General features: G+C 44.2%; 1 protein-coding gene across 1 annotated transcript in view; it reads right to left on the bottom strand.

Annotated features, from left to right (window-relative positions):
- ahcy (adenosylhomocysteinase) overlaps positions 1-17844 on the bottom strand; it is a 116858-nt gene that overhangs the window by 56757 nt on the left and 42257 nt on the right. Inside the window, exons 4-6 of the mRNA XM_063040939.1 lie at positions 9530-9682; positions 5179-5291; positions 3968-4175 (exon numbers count right to left, since the gene is read on the bottom strand). Coding sequence (XP_062897009.1) covers positions 3968-4175; positions 5179-5291; positions 9530-9682 — 474 coding nt within the window. The remainder of the gene's footprint in view (positions 1-3967; positions 4176-5178; positions 5292-9529; positions 9683-17844) is intronic.

The following is a 17844-nucleotide window of genomic DNA, read 5'->3' as shown; positions in this document are numbered from 1 at the left end:
TAACCCAAAAAGGGATGAGTTGAGATCGATCCAGAGTATTGATAAACGACTCACAAAGTACTGCAACTCGAAGATGGCAGAGAAAGGGGCGGGCAGAGGAAGGTTTGAAACAGAAGAAACCTAGTGACAAAGAGATCACTGTTTGGACTCTCTCCAAGTAACCCGTAAGGGTGAGTTTGATTCCATTCGAATACAAAAGTGTGATTGTCACGTAGTTAATCCACAGGAGTGGGTTCTCTGGTGAGAGGAAAACCTTTGAATACCACATGTGTCTTTACTCTTTGACTGGGTGTGGTAGTTCACTGAGAAAGGCACCCCTGTGGCAAATCACTGTTGGAGTTATTTCATATGTCGTGGTACTGGATAAGTGGCTATCACGCTGTGTGTTTGGGGTAACTGTGTGAAATCTACCGGTGTGTTTACCCTTGCCTGGGTGGTGGTTCCCTTGAAGATGGTCCCCTTTGTTAACAGCTACTGTTGGTGATATTTCGTGTGTGGAGTGGAACAACTTCGGAGATAAAAACTATCACTGTTGTTATTTTGTATTGCTGTCGTGGAATGTCAAATATCGACGCAATTGCCTTCTCACAACATTCGCCTTTGGATTAAAAATATCTCGCCTCAATTAACCAAAGGATTGAACTGAACTTTCTTACCACACCATCGTAAGACTGTAACTCTTGCCACCTGAGCTTGAATAAGTTTGGAAACTTTATCTATACACCTATATATGCCTAACAACTCAACTCTTGGTTTACCTGGTTTAAGTTACTGTATTAGAGTTACTAATAAAATAGTGATTGTTAACATCAAAACCAGATTCCAGGTGTGTTCTATTGCTGCTGATACTTTTAGTATTGCGTGCATGTAACCAGTACTTTCCCCAGGGTTGCATGTACGTTACAGACGTTACACTGATAATATCTCCTCCTCACTGACAATCAACATTGGTGCACCTTAGGAGGGTGTGGCTAGGCATAGCTCAAATGCCATCTATAAATTGGCTGATGACACAACCATTGTTGATAGAACCTCAGGTGGTGACGAGAAGACGTACAGGTGTGAGATATGCCAACTGGTGGAATGGTGCCACAGCAACAACCTGGCACTCAACTCAAGATGAAAGAGCTAATTGTGGACTTCAGGAAGGGTAAGATGAAGCAATATGTACCAATCCTCGGAGGGATCAGAAGTGGAGAGAGTGAGCAATTTCAAGTTCCTGGGTGTCAAGATCTCAGAGGACCTAATCTGGATGCAACATATTGATACATGTTTTAAGAAGGCAGGCCAGTGGCTATACTTCATTAAGAGTTTGAAGAGATTTGGATTGTCACCTGAAACACTTGAAAATGTCTATAGATGTACCATCAAGTCCATTCTGACAAGCTGCATTACTGACTGGTATAGGGGGGGTGGGGGAGCTACTGCACAGGATCAAAAGCAACTTCTGAAAGTTGTAAAATTGCTTGGCTCCATCTTGGGTACTAACCTCCATAGCATCCAAGACATGTGCAAGGAGCAGTGCCTCAGAAAGACAGCATCCATTATTAAGGACTCCCCATCACCCAGGACATACTCATTGTTACAATCAGGTAGGAAGTACAGAAACTGGAAGGTACACTCAGCAATTTACAAATAGTTTCCTCCCCTCTACCATCGGATTTCTGAATGGACTTTAAATCCATGAACACTAGCTTACTTCTCTACATTTCTGTTTTATGTACTATTTTTAATTTAACTATTAATATACATACTTAATGTAATTCATTTTTCTTTTTATATTTATCACATATTGCATTGTACTGCTGCCTCTAAGTTAACAAATTTTACAACATATGCCAGTTATATTAGCAACACACACAAAATGCTGGAGGAACTCAGCAATTCAGGCAGCATCTATGGAAAAAGAGTACAGTCAGTGTTTCGGGCTGAGACCCTCCAGCAGGACTGAAGAAAATGATGAGGAGTTAGATTAAGAAAGTTGGGGGAGGGGAGGAAGAACCACAAGGTGATAGGTGAAACTGGGAGGTGGGAAGGGTTGCAGTAAAGAGTTGGGAAGTTGATTGATGGAAGGGCTGGATAAGGGGCATCTAATAGGAGAGGACAGAAGGCCATGGAAGAAAGGGGGAGGAGCCAGAGGAATGTGATAGGCAGGTAAGGAGATATGGTTAGAGAGGGAAAAGGGAATGGGGAATGGTGGCGGGGGGGGGGGCCATTACCAGAGGTTTGAGAAATCAACGCTCATGTCATCAGGTTAGAAGCTACCCAGATGGAATATAAAGTGTTGATCCTCCAACCCAAGTGTGGCCTTATTGCAACCTAGAGGAGGCCATAGACTGACATGTTGGAATAGGAATGGGAAGTGGAATTAAAATGGGTGGCCACCGGGAGATCCTGGTTTTTCTTGCAGGTGGAGCGTAGGTGCTCAGCAAAGTGGTCTCCCAAGATTCCCCGATACACAGGAGGCCACAACAGGAGCACTGAACACAGTAGATGACCCCAACAGACTCACAGGTGAAGTGTCATCTCACCTGGAAGGACTGTTTAGGCCTGAGACCTGAGAATGATAGTGAGGGAAGTGGTGTTGGGGCAGATGTAGCACTTGCTCTGCTTGCAAGGATAAGTACTAGGAGGAAGATAGAGGGCCAAAGGGATAAGGAACTTGGGCAGGGAGTGATCCCTACGGAAAGCAGAAAGAGGGTAGGAAATAAAGACATGCTTGGTGGTGGGATCCCACTGGAGATGGCGGAAGTTACAGAGAATTATGTGGTGGACGCAGAGGCTGGTGGGGAGGTAAGTGAGGACAAGAGGAACCTTATCCCTGATGGGGTGGCGGGATTTATTTCAAGGGGAAAAGAAGATAAAAAACAAGGAGATAATGCTGAGGCTTTATACAGCACTAGTCAGACCATGCTTGGAGTACTGTCAACAGTTTTGGGCCCCATATCTCAGAAAGGCTGTATTGTCATCGGAGAGTGTCCAGAGGAGGTTCACCAGATGATTCCGGGAAACAAGGGGTTAACATATGAGGAATTTAGAAGATGATTTTGGGGGGGGGGGGGAGGAGATCTCATTGAAATCTACCAAATGTTGAAAGGACTACATAGGGTGGACATGGAGAGGATTTTCCCTATGGTGGGGCTTTCCCGAACTACAGGTCAAAGTCTTAAAATGAGAGGTGACCTTTTAGAACAGAGGTAAAGAGGAATTTTTTTTTTTAGCCAGAGTAGTAAATTTGTGGAATGCTCTGCCACAGACTGCAGTGGAGGCTAAGTCTGTGGATATATTTAAGACAGAAGTTGATCGTTTCCTGGCAAGACAGCTGTATGGGATTGAGTGGGATCTGTAATCAGTCATGATGGAATGGTGGAGCAGATTCAATGGGCTGAATGGCCTAATTCTGCTCCAATGTCTTATGGTCTTGCAAACCAGGATCAACTTGCAGTGGTCAATTCACATTCCAACTCATTCATCTTTGGGAAGCGAGGGAAAAATGCAGCACCTGGAAACCCATGCTGTCAAAAAGGAACATGTATCCGCACATTCAGAACTTGGGGTCAGGGCAGGACATGGCCTTACCAGACCAGAGCACTACAGTTCAGCTCACTGTGCCACATGCCACCCTTGCATCAATGAAGCTGGGTTTAGGTATGGGTACTTGTTCCTCCCAGTGAGAAGTAATGATTCAATCAATAATGACACGAGGCACACAGCTGAGTTACCCATCATCAATTTTCATTTCTAATAACTAAAAATTAACCCAGCATCTGCTGTTACACTGCAAAGTTTGAGAAATGGATCTATTATTGGAAAAACGATTTCAGAGTATGTGTAACACCTTCATAATGTATTCCGTAAAGCTCTGGTGGCATACTGGTGAATCTGTGATTGGAACTGTTGCATTCTATATAAACTTAATCAGATGGCGCTGTTCATTTATCACTAGGATTTTACATTCCATTCGTACCTTCCATAGCAGCTTGTAGAGCATTGATGGGGTCAATTTCTGTGACAATAACTCTTGCTCCAAAGCCTCGAAGAGCCTGGACACAACCCTTGCCCACATCACCATAGCCTGCCACCACAGCCACCTTGCCAGCAATCATGACATCTGTTGCACGCTTGATGCCATCTATAAGAGATTCTCTGCAGCCATATAGATTGTCGAATTTGCTCTGTAAGATTAAAAGAAAAATTACAAAAAAACAATTCCACGCTCAATAATAAGCCCTCTGCCCACCAAAGAAAATCTGTCTCTCTCTCTCTCTCGTCAGTCCAAGGACAAACTAACACATCCACAAGGGCAGGCCGGCAGGCAGATCAAGTGACGATCTCCCTCAGGGTCCCCTTAAACTTTTCACCGTAAATTACAGCCTCTAGATCTAATCCCATCTGCCTACAGGAAAGGTATCAATAAGACTGAAGGAGTATAGAGAAAATTTACAAGGATGCTGCTGGGGACTTTATTCTGTATGGGGTAGAAGAGCAAGGGAAATTTGATAGAGGTATGTAAAATTGAGGGGCACAGATAGAGTAAATGCAAGCAGGCTTTTTTTCTACTGAGGTTGAGTGAGAATGAGGAACACAGGAAAACAAGGAACAACCTCACAGTAGTATTTAAAATAACAACAGTTCTAGACACAGTGGATGGTAACAGTCTTCATCCAAGGCAAGGGGTCCAAAACTAGGGGGTAGTTTAAGATACGATTAACAAAGGGACAACTTTTTCCACATGGAGGAGATAAGTATATGGAACAAGTGGCCGGAGGAAGTGGTTGAGGGATGTACAATTGGATAATTTATAAGACAGTTGGAGGGACAGAGGTTAGAGATGTGGTCTGAATGGAATGAGGTGCGTGGGAACAGTACTCAGCATAAACTAGTTGGGCTGAAGGGCTTGTATCTGCACTGAAATGCTCCATAATTCTGTTGTTTCTATTAACACCTCATTAGAATGCAAAGTATGCATAAACTGGGTTAATTGCAGAGTGCAACATGAACTTTCTTACAATCAAAGTTGCTGGTGAACGCAGCAGGCCAGGCAGCATCTGAAACGTCGACTGCACCTCTTCCTAGAGATGCTGCCTGGCCTGCTGCGTTCACCAGCAACTTGGATGTGTGTTGCTTGAATTTCCAGCATCTGCAGAATTCCTGTTGTTTGCTTTCTTACAATGTTACCTTAGTGACAGAGTCATTCACATTGATGGCAGGAACTTTCAGCAGCTTATTCTTATGCATTTTCCAGAGGTTGTGGACTCCAGTTGTTGTCTCTTCAGAGATCCCTTTAATACCTGCAAGATCAATTGGCAATAATAACAGCCAGTTCCTCTTTGGAACATGGTCAACTAACCATGAAGAACCCAAGACCGCAAGACCATAAGACATAGGACATAGGATCAGAATTAGGCCATCTGACCCAACGAGTCTACTCCACCATTCAATCACGGCTGATCCCTTTTTTATCTCCTCCTCAACCCCAGTTCCCAGCCTTCTGCCCCTAATCACTGATGCCATGTCCAATCAAGAACCTATCAAATTCTGCCTCAAATACACCCAACAACCTGGCCTCCACAGCTGCATGTGGCAACAAATTCACCACACTTTGGCTAAAGAAATTTCTCCACATCTGTTTTGAAAAGGCATCCCTCTATCCCAAGGCTGTGCCCTCTTGTCCTAGACTCTCCCACCATGGGAAACCTTCTTTCCACATCTACTGTCTAGGCCTTTCAACATTCGAAAGGTTTCATTAAGATCCCCAACCCCCACCAAATCCTTCTGAATCCCAGCATGTACAGACCCAGAGCCATCAAATGTTCCTCGTACGATAACCCTTTCATTCCTGGAATCATCCTTGTGAACCTCCTCTGGACCCTCTCCAATGCCAGCACATTGTTTCTAAGATGAGGGGCCCAAAACTGTTCACAATACTCAAGGTGAGACCTCACCAGCACCTTATAAAGCCTCAGCGTCACATCCTTGCTCTTGTATTCTAGACCTCTTGAAATGAATGCTAACATGGTATTTGCCTTCCTCACCACTGACTCAACTTGCAAGTTAACCTTCAAGGTGTTCTGCACAAGGACTCCCAAGTCCCTCTGCATCTCAGATTCCTGGATTTTCTCCTCATTTAGAAAATAGTCTGCACATTTATTTCTACTACCAAAGTGCATGACCATGCATCTTCCAACATTGTATTTGATTTGCCACTTTCTTGCTCATTCTCCTAATCTGTCTAAGCCCTTCTGCATCCTACCCATTTTCTCAACACCACCTGCCCCTCCACCAATCTTCGTATCATCTGCAAATTTGGCAACAAAGCCATCTATTCCATCGTCTAAATCATTGGTATACAGCATAAAAAGCAGTCCCAACACCAACCCCTGCAGAACACCACTAGTCACTGGCAGCTGGCCAGTAAAAGATCCTTTTACTCCCTCTCGCTGCCTCCTACCAAACAGCCAATGCTCTAACCAAGTTACTAACTTTCCGGTAATATGAAGGCAAAGCAAGTGGTTGATCAGTAAGAGAACTGATTTCAGGAATAAAGAGTAGTACCTATATCTACAAGATGGTATCCTGCACTTTAGTCATATCGTTTTTAAATTTGTCAGCATGTAACAGTATACACGCTCAAATAAATGATCCAGATCCAGTGTTCCCAAAGAGGCTTGCATTAACAATGCCGCTAGGACATATAAAGCTCAAATAACTTTCATAAGGCTAGAAATCCAAGAATATCCAAAGTACACCAAATTGTGCAATTCTGTGTCATATTGAAACACAGAAAACCTACAGCACAATACAAGCCCTTTGGCCCACAAAGTTGGGCCGAACACGTCCCTACCTTAGAAATTACTAGGTTTGCCCTCTATTTTACTAAGCTCCATGTACCTATCCAAAAGTCCCTATCGTATCTGCCTCCACCGCTATTGCCGGCAGTCCATTCCACACACTCACCACTCTTTGCGTCAAAAACTTACCCCTGACGTCTCCGCTGTACCTGCGCCCCAGCACCTTAAACTGTGTCTTCTTGTGGCAACCATTTCAGCCCTGGGAAAAAGCCTCTGACTATCCACACAATCAATGCCTCTCATCATCTCATACACCTCTATCAGGTCACCTCTCACCTTCCGTCGCCCCAAGGAGAAAAGGCCGAGTTCACTCAACTTATTCTCAAGGCATGCTCCCCAACCCAGGCAACATCCTTGTAAATCTCCTCTGCATCCTTTCTTTGGCTTCCACATCCTTCCTATAGTGAGGCAACCAGAACTGAGCACAGTACTCCAAGTGGGGTCTGACCAGGGTCCTATATAGCTGCAACATTAAATCTCGGCTCCTAAGTTCAGTGCCATGATTGATGACGGCCAATACGCCGTACGCCTTCATAACCACAGAGTCAACCTGTGTAGCTGCTTTGAGTGTCCTATGGACTCAGACCCCAAGACCCCTCTGATCCTCCACACTGCAAAGAGTCTTACCATTAATGCTATATTCTGCCATCATATTTGACCTACCAAAATGAACCACTTCACACTTATCTGGGTTGAACTCCATCTGCCACTTCTCACCCCAGTTTTGCATCCTATCAACACTCAACACACTGGAGGAACTCAGCAGGTCGGGCAGCATCCGTGGAAACGATCAGTCAATGATACAGGCCGGAACCCTTCGCCAGGACAAAGCGTTCTGGCCCAAAACATTGACTGATCGTTTCCAAGGATGCTGCCCGACTGCTGAGTTCCTCCAGCGTGTTGTGAGTGTTGCTTTGACCCCAGCATCTGCAGAGTATTTTGTGTTTGCATCCTATCAATGTCCCGCTGTAACCTCTGACAGCCCTCCACACTATCCACACCTCCAATCAGCAAACTTACTAACCCATCCCTCCCCTTCCTCATCCAGGTCATTTATAAAAATCACGAGGAGTAGGGGTCCCAGAACAGATCCCTGAGGCACTCCACTGGTGACTGACCTCCATGCAGAATATGACCCGTCAACAACCACTCTTGTCTTCTGTGGCCAAGCCAGTTCTGGATCCACAAAGCAATATCCCCTTGGATCCCATGCCTCCTTACTTTCTCAAGAAGTCTTGCATGGGGTACCTTATCAAATATCTTGTTGAAATCCATATGCACTACATCTACTGCTCTTCCTTCATCAATGTGTTTAGTCACATCCTCAAAAATTCAATCAGGCTCGTAAGGCACGACCTGCCCTTGACAAAGCCATGCTGACTATTCCTAATCATATTATACCTCTCCAAATATTCATAAAATCCTGCCTCTCAGGATCTTCTCCATCAACTTACCAACCACTGAGGCAAGACTCACTGGTTTATAATTTCCTAGGCCATCTCTACTGTTTCTTGAATAAAGGTACAACATCTGCAACCCTCCAATCCTCCGGAACCTCTCCTGTCTTCATTGACGATGCAAAGATCATCACCAGAGGCTCAGCAATCTCCTCCCTCGCCTCTCACAGTAGCCTGGGGTACACCTCATCCGGTCCCGGCGACTTATCCAACTTGATGCTTTCCAAAAGCACATCCTCTTTCTTAATATCTACATGCTCAAGCTTTTCATTCTGGTGCAAGTCATCACCATAATCACCAAGATCCTTTTCCATTGAGAATACTGAAGTAAAGCATTCATTAAATACCTCTATTTCCTCCGGTTCCATACATACTTTCCCACTGTCACACTTGATAGGTCCTATTCTTTCACGTCTTATCCTCTTGCCCTTCACATACTTGTAGAATGCCTTGGGGTGTTCCTTAATCCTGCCCGCCGAGGCCTTCTCATTTTGAACCTGGAACTTCAGCTCTTTACTCTAATAGATGTTAACTTTCAGTTTTATCAAAGAGACCTATGAGCATTTACATTATAAAAACCTACCATAATGTCATTAGGGCAGCAAACACAAGCATGACCCAGCACAACTGGTAATTTTGACATCATCTGCAGCCTACCATCAGCATGCACTTCACACTTTACATCAGCCTGTCAATCTTCATGCCATGCCACTCAAGGACTGTGGGAAATATTTTGTGACTATGTACCAGGTCGTAACTACATGTACACCATTTTGCTCCCTGGCCCCAGCAGAACCATGTTTCATTTAGCTGTACGTGTATGGTTGGATGACAAACTATTTTGTGAACGCAATACTCCAAAAATACTGTAATAAAACTTATTGATTTTCCAGTCATCAGCTCCATCTCTGTGCATCTCTTAACGCATAATCCATGCATCAATTCTTCAGAAATTTCAGTTGAATTACAACAATTTTCCAAAGTGATCTCAATTAAATTGTTGAGTACTTTGAAGTTAGTGAAATCAAAGCTCTCTGCATATCAAACTAATACAGTTGCCCAAGAGCGTCCTGCCCAAGAAAGATTTTCCCCAGTACATCTCTATCATCTCCTTTGCTAAGATTAACTCTGTTCAGCAAGAATCAGTTCAAAGATGAACACAACACAAATCTCTAATCTGGCAAGGATCACTGGAGCAAAATAACAGCAGAGGCTTTTCACCTTGCAGTAGTTTAGGATGCTTAACATGGACAAGATTTGTAAGATCTCCACCATCATCCAAAATCATATTGAGAGATTTTCCATCAGGGAAGTACAGTGTCTGCTCAATGCACCAGATGTATTCTTCATCCGTCTCTCCCTTCCAAGCATACACTGCAAAAAGAAAAAAACACTGACATGAAGCATCAACCCTGAACAAAAACTCCGTTCAGACTTACTTTTAAACAAAATGCAAATTCATTGCTCACCACGTGATGCATTTCAGAACAATCTGAAGACCAACCAACCCGATGCAGAAGTAAAGCATAGCAGTTTTCACAGTACAATTCATGGCACTTGTTGCAAATCAATCATGCCATTGACCACCAGATAAAGGAGCAGAATTAGGCCATTTGATCCATTGAGTCTGCTCTGCCGTTTCATCAGGGCTGATCCAGCCCCAGTCTCCAGCTTTCTCCTTCTCCCTGTACCCCTTCATCCCCTAACCAATCAAGAATCTATCAAGCTCTGCCTTAAATACACAAGACTTAGCCTCTACAACTGCCTGTGACAACGAATTCCACAGATTCACCACTCTCTTACTAAAGAAATTCCTCATCTCCATTCCAAAAGGATACCCCTCTACTTTGTCCTCTAGTCCTAGACTGCCAACGTAGGAAATATCCTCTCCACATCCACTTTATTGAGTCCCTTCAACATTCAATAGATTTCAATTAGGTCACCTGCATTCTTCTGAATTCTAGTGAATACAGGCCCAGAGCCATCAAACGCTCTTCATATGGCAAACCAGTCAATCCCAGAAACATTTTTGTGAACCTCCTTTGAACCACCTCCAGTGTCAGCACATCCTTTCTTAAGATAAGGGACCCAAAACTGCTCATTTATACTCCAAGTGAGGCCTCATGAGTGCATTATAAAGTTTCATCACATTCTGGCATTTAAATTCTAGTCCTCTAACATTGCTTTTGCCTTCCTCACCACAGACTCAACCTGCAAATGATGTGGAGTTCCAGGTGTGGGGAAAAAAGAATAGCATGAAGGAGGAGTTTGACTCAGGAAGAATACTATATTTCCAAGTCAGGATGGTACGTGGCTAGAAGGAACTTTCAGTTGCCTGCTCTGTAGTTTTGCTACTCATCATTCTAGTCAGTGGAGGCTGTGGGCTTGGAATGGCGCTGTTCAACCCTGATGAGCTGCTAAAATATCAATTGCGCATTGTTGATGGTGTGAGTGAATGGTTGTGTTCATTACATACCATGAGGTATTAGCCACATAAACTATTATTATTCAGTTAAAAATCTTAAATGAGCTGCTGGTAGACAGAATTATGGCTTTCTTAGCAATTTTGTTTCAGTACTATTTGCTGAGAATATGATCGAAGAGAATTAAATACATTAAAAATTATTTGTGAGATTTGAATGAGATTATGTTGAGGTGGCGACCAAGGAATGACGAGGGCAGGATTGTAGATTTATACGTGAAATTTAGCAAGCCTTTTGATGCAGTATCAAAAAGTATGCTAGACCACGATGTTAGAACACTTGGGATCCAGAGTGAGTTAGCCAACACTGACTTGGAGGTAGGATCAGATTGGAGACCTGTGACCAGTGGTGCGCCATGTGGGTCACTGTTCGGTCCTCTGTTGTTTGCCACATTGACTTGGCTGAATGTCAGTGGCATGATTAGCAAGACTATTAATGACACCAAAATTGAAATTGGTTGTTGTTATGTGCACCAGATATAGTAAAAAGCTTGCTTACACACTGCATATAGATCGAATTATAGGTAGTACAAGGGAAAACAATCAAAATTAAGTGCTAAAAACAATAGAAGTCAAGAAGTCTGTTCGAAGCTGTAATAGATCTGGATCAGCAGGAAAGTCAGCCTAGCTGCACAAGTTGAAACATTTTGGGTAGCTAGAAGCAGAATCAGGTTTATCATCACTGACAGACATTGCGAAATTGATTTTGCAGCAGCAGTCAGTACAGCTCAAGGGGAGTAGGCAGTTTAAATTGTTTGGCATAGACTAGATGGGCCAAAGGATCTGTTTCTGTGTTGTACTTGTCTATGACTATGATTTTAAGACCAAAATTCCTATCAGTTACAAAAAATGCAAAATAGGGATAAGAGGTGATAGTCATGGACTCATGAAGCATACAGAAATCAGATGGCAGAAGGGAAGTTGTTGAATGTGGGTCTTCAGTGTTCTGTACTTCCTTCCTGACGGTAGTGACGAGAAGAGGGTATGTCCCAGATGGTGAACGTCCATGATAATGGATGCTACTTTGAGGCACCACTGCATGAAGATGTCTGCAATGGTGGAGGGTTGTTCCTATGATGGACCCCGAGTCTACAGCCTCTTCTGAAACAGAGCATTGGTGCCTCCACTCTGATGTAACAAATCAGAATGCTCTCCACAGTACCACAGAACACTTCAGCACAGAAAACAGGCCATTCGGCCCTTCTAATCTGTGCCAAAACTTTATTCCACTAGTCCCATTGACCTGTACCCAGTCCATAACCCTCCAGACCTCTCCCATCCATGTATCTATCCAATTTATTCTTAAAACTTAAAGAGTGAGCCCACATTTACCACGTCAGATGGCAGCTCATTCCACACTCCCACCACTGAGTGAAGTTCCCTCTAATGTTCCCCCCTAAACCTTTCCCCTTTCATCCTAAAGCCATATCCTCTCGTATTTATCTCTCCTAATCTTAGTGGAAAGAGCCTACTGTCTATACCCCTCAATTTTGTAAACCTCTATCAAATTCCCCCTCATTCTTCTATGATCCAAGGAATAAAGTCCTAACCTGTTCAATCTTTCCCTGTAACTCAACTCCTGAAGACCCAGCAACAGCCTAGTAAATCTTCCCTGCATTCTTTCAATCTTACTGACATCCTTCCTATAGTTAGGTGACCAGAACTGCACACAATACTCCAAATTTGGCCTCACCAATGTCTTACACAACCTCACCATAACATCCCAACTCCTACACTCAATACTTTGATTTATGAATGCCAGGATGTCAAAAGCCTTCTTTACAACCGTCTACCTGTGACGCCACTTTCAGGGAACTATGTATCTGAACTCCCAGATCCCTTTGTTCCTCTGCACTCCTCAGTGCCCTACAATTTACTGTGTAAGTCCTACCTTGATTTGTCCTTCCAAAATGCAACATCTCATACTTGTCTGCATTAAATTCCATCTGCCATTTTCTGGCCCATTTTTCCAGTTGGTCCAGATCCCTCTGCAAGCTTTGAAAGCCTTCCTCGCCATCCACAACGCCTCCAACCTTAGTGTCATCAGCAAACTTGTGATGAAGTTTAAGGGTGTTGGGGAAGTAAGAAATGATTCCCTGATTCTGGTAAATAGCAGGTTAAAATTAGGTGCCAGCTTGTGTATGCTCTGTTCTGTGAAAAGTTGGAGAGACTGTCCTTGACTGAAAAAAAACTGCCTTCAGTTTTTTTTAAAACAACTCACAGCTGTCCTTTTGAGAACGATCTGTGGGCTATATTCAAACATGCTGCATACATCATGTCTTATGAGTTCACATATTGATCTATGTTCCCACCTTTGTCTATTCAAGTTGTCCAGTGGTCCAGAAACATGAAGCCCTCCCTCCTGCACCAACTCCTTAGCCACATATTCAGCTGCATTATCTTCCTATTTTTAGCCTTACTAGCACATGGCACAGGTAACAATCCTGAGATTGCAACCCTGGTGGTCCTGTCCTTCAACTTTGCACCTAACTCCCTAAACTCTCTTTGCAGGAACTCTTCCTCCTTCCTATCCACGTCACTGGTCCCTACATGAACCACGACATCTGGCTGCTCACCCTCCCTCCTGAGAATACAGAGAACTCGATCCAAGATATCGCGGATCCTGGCACCAGGGAGGCAACAGACCATCCGGGATTCTCGATCTCTCCCACAGAACCTCTTATCTGTCCCCCTAACCATCGAATCCCCTATCACTACTGCTCTCCTCTTTTCCCTCCTTCCCTTCTGAGCTGAGGGTCCTGTCTTGGTGCCAGTACATCACTAGAAATTTGCAGGAGCTACCAAGTGTCCTCAAACTCCAAATGGAGTAGAGTCTTCTTTGCATCAGTGGGTCAATTACGGACAGGAAGGCTGATGGGTGCTGAAAAGTGAGTTCAAGGAGCCAGGTGATAAGTTAAGTGACAGGACCTTCAGGGTGGTGACACCAAGATCGCTACCCAAGAGGCAAGAGAATGCAGTTTAATATGAAACCCCTTTTTACTGGTATCTCCAGAGATGCAATTTGTAGCCCTCCTCCCCCCAACCCCTCCCGCTAACAGCAACCAGACTCAGCGGTGAGAAAAACACCTCAGACTCCATATGTCTAGGGTTGATATGATTTGGGTTTCACCCACTCAAACACAGATTTGCATGAATACTGTGCAACTTATACTCTGCATACAATTATAAAGAAAGTATATTTATGAATGTTAACTTAACAGAAGAGCTATTAAAGAAAAAAGGGCCCACCATAATTAAACAGATAAACATCCACACAGGTTGGAACTCAAATTCTCCAAAAGCCACTGCGTCTGATGTACTCACGGCAGCAACTCATATTCACCGATCCCCAGGAGAATACCGCCCTTGGGCTCCATCAAGTCAGGTATTCCCGTTGGATCAAATCCCATGGCCGGTTCTCTCAAGCTTCTCTCCATCTCCCACCAAAAAAGACCTGAACCCACCTCAGTGACTGTCACAAAACCTTCCCCAGTTCCACCATCCCATTTGGTTGACACATTCCTAAGCATCCCTTAACTTTAACCCCAACCCAAACATTGCCAGCATCAAATACTGATACTACAAAAAACCATTACATGAAATATCCTACAACATTAGTTGTGAAATTTTTACCAGGGTGTTACCCAGCAAAAATAGTCATGTCCTCATGACTTTGAAATTTACCAACCCATCATTAATAACAGTTTTCAAAGGAATTTCCTGATGGCAGGACCTCCAATCAATTTGTAAATGGTAGTGACGTATCACACTAGGGGGATAGAAGCTACACTATTCCGCCAGTGCATCATAGGCCAGCCTACCCGGGGGTTCCCTGACTCTGAGACCTCCATATGCCATCATCCACTTCTTCAGTCTCAGATACTCCTTGGGATCTTTCCTGTCTATGGATAGATGCCTCCCTCCCCCATGTGTTACTAGTGCGCTGGCAACTCAGGTCCCCTGTCACTTGACTAAGCTCAGCACCATCCCATTACTTTGGTGCTCAGTTTCCCCTTTTCACTTCATTGTCCAGCTACAAGTCTGCCTGTTCGCCACTCATCCATCCCACCCCCACCATAGCGTGGGGAGGTTTAGCAATCTCTTCAATGATTGGGGAGTTTGCCCAAGGTAACGTACATAGAAACATAGAAAACCTACAGCACAATACAGGCCCTTCCGCCCACAAAGCTGTGCCGAACATGTCCTTACCTTAGTAATTACCTCGGGTTACCTATAGCCCTCTATTTTTCTGAGCTCCATGTACCTATCCAGGAGTCTCTTAAAAGACCCTATCATATTTGCCTCCACCACTGTCACAGGCAGCCCATTCCACACATTCCCCATTTTCTGTGTAAAAAAACTTACCCCTGACGTCTCCTTCCAAGCACCTTAAAACTGTGCTCTCTCATGCTAGCCATTTCAGCCCTGGGAAAAAGCCTCTGTCTATCTACACAATCAGTGCCTCTCATCATCTTATACACCTCTATCAGGTCACCTCTCATCCTCTGTCACTCCAAGGAGAAAAGGCCGAGTTCACTCAACCTATTCTCATAAGGCATGCTCCCCAATCCAGCCAACATCCTTGTAAGTCTCCTCTGCACCTTATCTATGGTCTCCAAATCCTTCCTGTAGTGAGATGACCAGAACTGAGCACAGTACTCCAAGTGGGGCCTGGTCGTATATAGCTGTAAAATTACCTCTCGGCTCCTAAACTCAATCCCACAATTGATGAAGGCCAATACACTGTATGCCTTTTTAAACCAGAGTCAACCTGTGCAGCAGCTATAAGTGTCCTATTGACTCGGACCCCTAGATCCCTCTGATCCTCCACACTGCCAAGAGTCTTATCCTTTGCTGAAGGGCTCAGACAACTCCTTCCCCTCACTCCAGAAAAGAGAGCAACTTGTCTGTAAAGTCTCTGCCCTCAGCAATGGAAACTCTGCTTCCAATTTGGTGCCCTCGTCTATACTCCCCTCTTCTCTGAAAGTATGGACGGCCCGTGCCCCGCTTCTCCTGGGACCCCAATAGTACCAGGCAGATTCTCTCCCGTCACATCATCACTGGTCTGAACGAAAACAACATTTTTGCCCACAAACTGCTGTTCCACACGGGCTTAACGCACTGCATACAATTATAAAGTATATTTATGAATGTTAACTTAACCAAAGAGTTATTAAATAAAAAGAAAGGACCCACTATAATTAAACAGTGAAATCTTCCAAAAGCCATTGTGTCCGATGTACCCGTGGCAGCAACTCATTCACCAATCGCCAGGAGAATTCCCCCTCTTGGGCTCCATCGAGTCTCACATTCCTGCCAGACTGAATTCTACGCAAACAACTACTGTAAAGATGAAGCCACACTCAGGTTGGAGGAACAACACCTTATATTCCGTATGGGTAGCCTCCAACCTGATGGCATGAACATTGACTTCTCTAACTTCTGCTAGGCCCCACCTCCCCCTCGTACCCCATCTGTTACTCTTTTTTATGCACACATTCTTCCTCTCACTCTCCTTTTTCTCCCTCTGTCCCTCTGAATATACCTCTTGCCCATCCTCTGGGTCACCCCCCCCCGTCTTTCTTCCCGGACCTCCTGTCCCATGATCCTCTCGTATCCCCTTCTGCCTATCACCTGTCCAGCTCTCGGCTCCATCCCTCCCCCTCCTGTCTTCTCCTATCATTTTGCATCTCCCCCTCCCCCTCCAGCTTTCAAATCCCTTACTCACTCTTCCTTCAGTTAGTCCTGACGAAGGGTCTCGGCCTGAAACGTCGACTGCGCCTCTTCCTATAGATGCTGCCTGGCCTGCTGCGTTCACCAGCAACTTTGATGTGTGTAGACTGAATTCTACAGCCCATTCTCTTTAATTACTTCTCTTCATCTCCCACTGAAAGAGACCTTGACCCACCTCAGTGTCTATCACAAAGCCTCTACCCGGGGTTCTCTACAACCTTTTCCCAGTTCCACCATCCTGATTGGAAAACACAACATCCCTTACCTTTTACAGTAAGCCAAACTCTGCCAGCAGAACACACTGCTTCTATAGAAAACCATTACATGAAATGCCCTACAACATTAGCAATAACACCTTTACAATTATGTTGCTCTGGCAATGGTGCAGGAGGGAGAGCTTCACATTGTTTCAATGGACTCTCTTCTAGGGCAGATTTGACCTGCACAAAACGGTTTGCACCTGAATTGGAAGGGCAGCAGTACCCTTGCAACAAAGTTGCTCTGGGGGCGGAAGGATTGTTAAACTAGAGGTGCAGAGGGTTGGGAGCCATAGTAGCAGGGCATCAAGTGGAGTGACTTTGGTGAAAGTAGAAGCAAAGACAGAAGCCAACTGGTTGATGAGAATGGTATGACTAATGTTATAAGTGGCATCTATTTCAGTGTAAGGAGTATTGTAGCTAAGGCAGATGAACTTAGAACATGGAACTATATTACAGCCAAGAATGGACTGAGAGTCCATAGAGTTCCAGGGTTGCCATGTTTTAGACGTGATAGAGTAAAGTATTATAGGGGCGGGGTAGCATTACTCATCAGGGAAAACATCACGGCAGTACTCAGGATGGCTCATCCACTGAGACAATAAGGGTGCAACTGAGGAATAAAGGGATTACCACATTGACAGCACTAGACCTCCCAACAGTCTGTAGGATTTAGAAGGACTAATTTGTAGAGATAGTAGACAGTCGCAAGTAATATTGCTGCGATAGTCAGTGATTTTAACTTTCCACTTATTAACTAGGACACCAATACTACAAAAGGATTGGATGGGACAGTTATCAAATGTATTCAGGAAAGTTTCCTTAATCAGTATGTATAAGTCCCAACTAGAGATCACGTGACACTGGACCTCTTAGGGATGGTCAGCATAGACAATATTAGCCAAAGGGCTGTTTCTAAGTTGTAAAAATGTTAAATATTATAGAACAGGTCTAAAAAATGAGGGAACAATGTGTGGGGTAATTTTTTTCAGGATAAGCAGTGGTACACGCTGCCTCGAGTGGTGAAAGCAAACATGATAGCAGCATTTAAAAGGCAAATGAAC

This window comes from Mobula hypostoma, chromosome 2, assembly GCF_963921235.1.
Source record: "Mobula hypostoma chromosome 2, sMobHyp1.1, whole genome shotgun sequence".
Taxonomy (NCBI): Eukaryota; Metazoa; Chordata; class Chondrichthyes; order Myliobatiformes; family Myliobatidae; genus Mobula; species Mobula hypostoma.
Note: the sequence above shows the minus strand (reverse complement) of the source record. Positions and strands in the feature narration are given on the sequence as shown.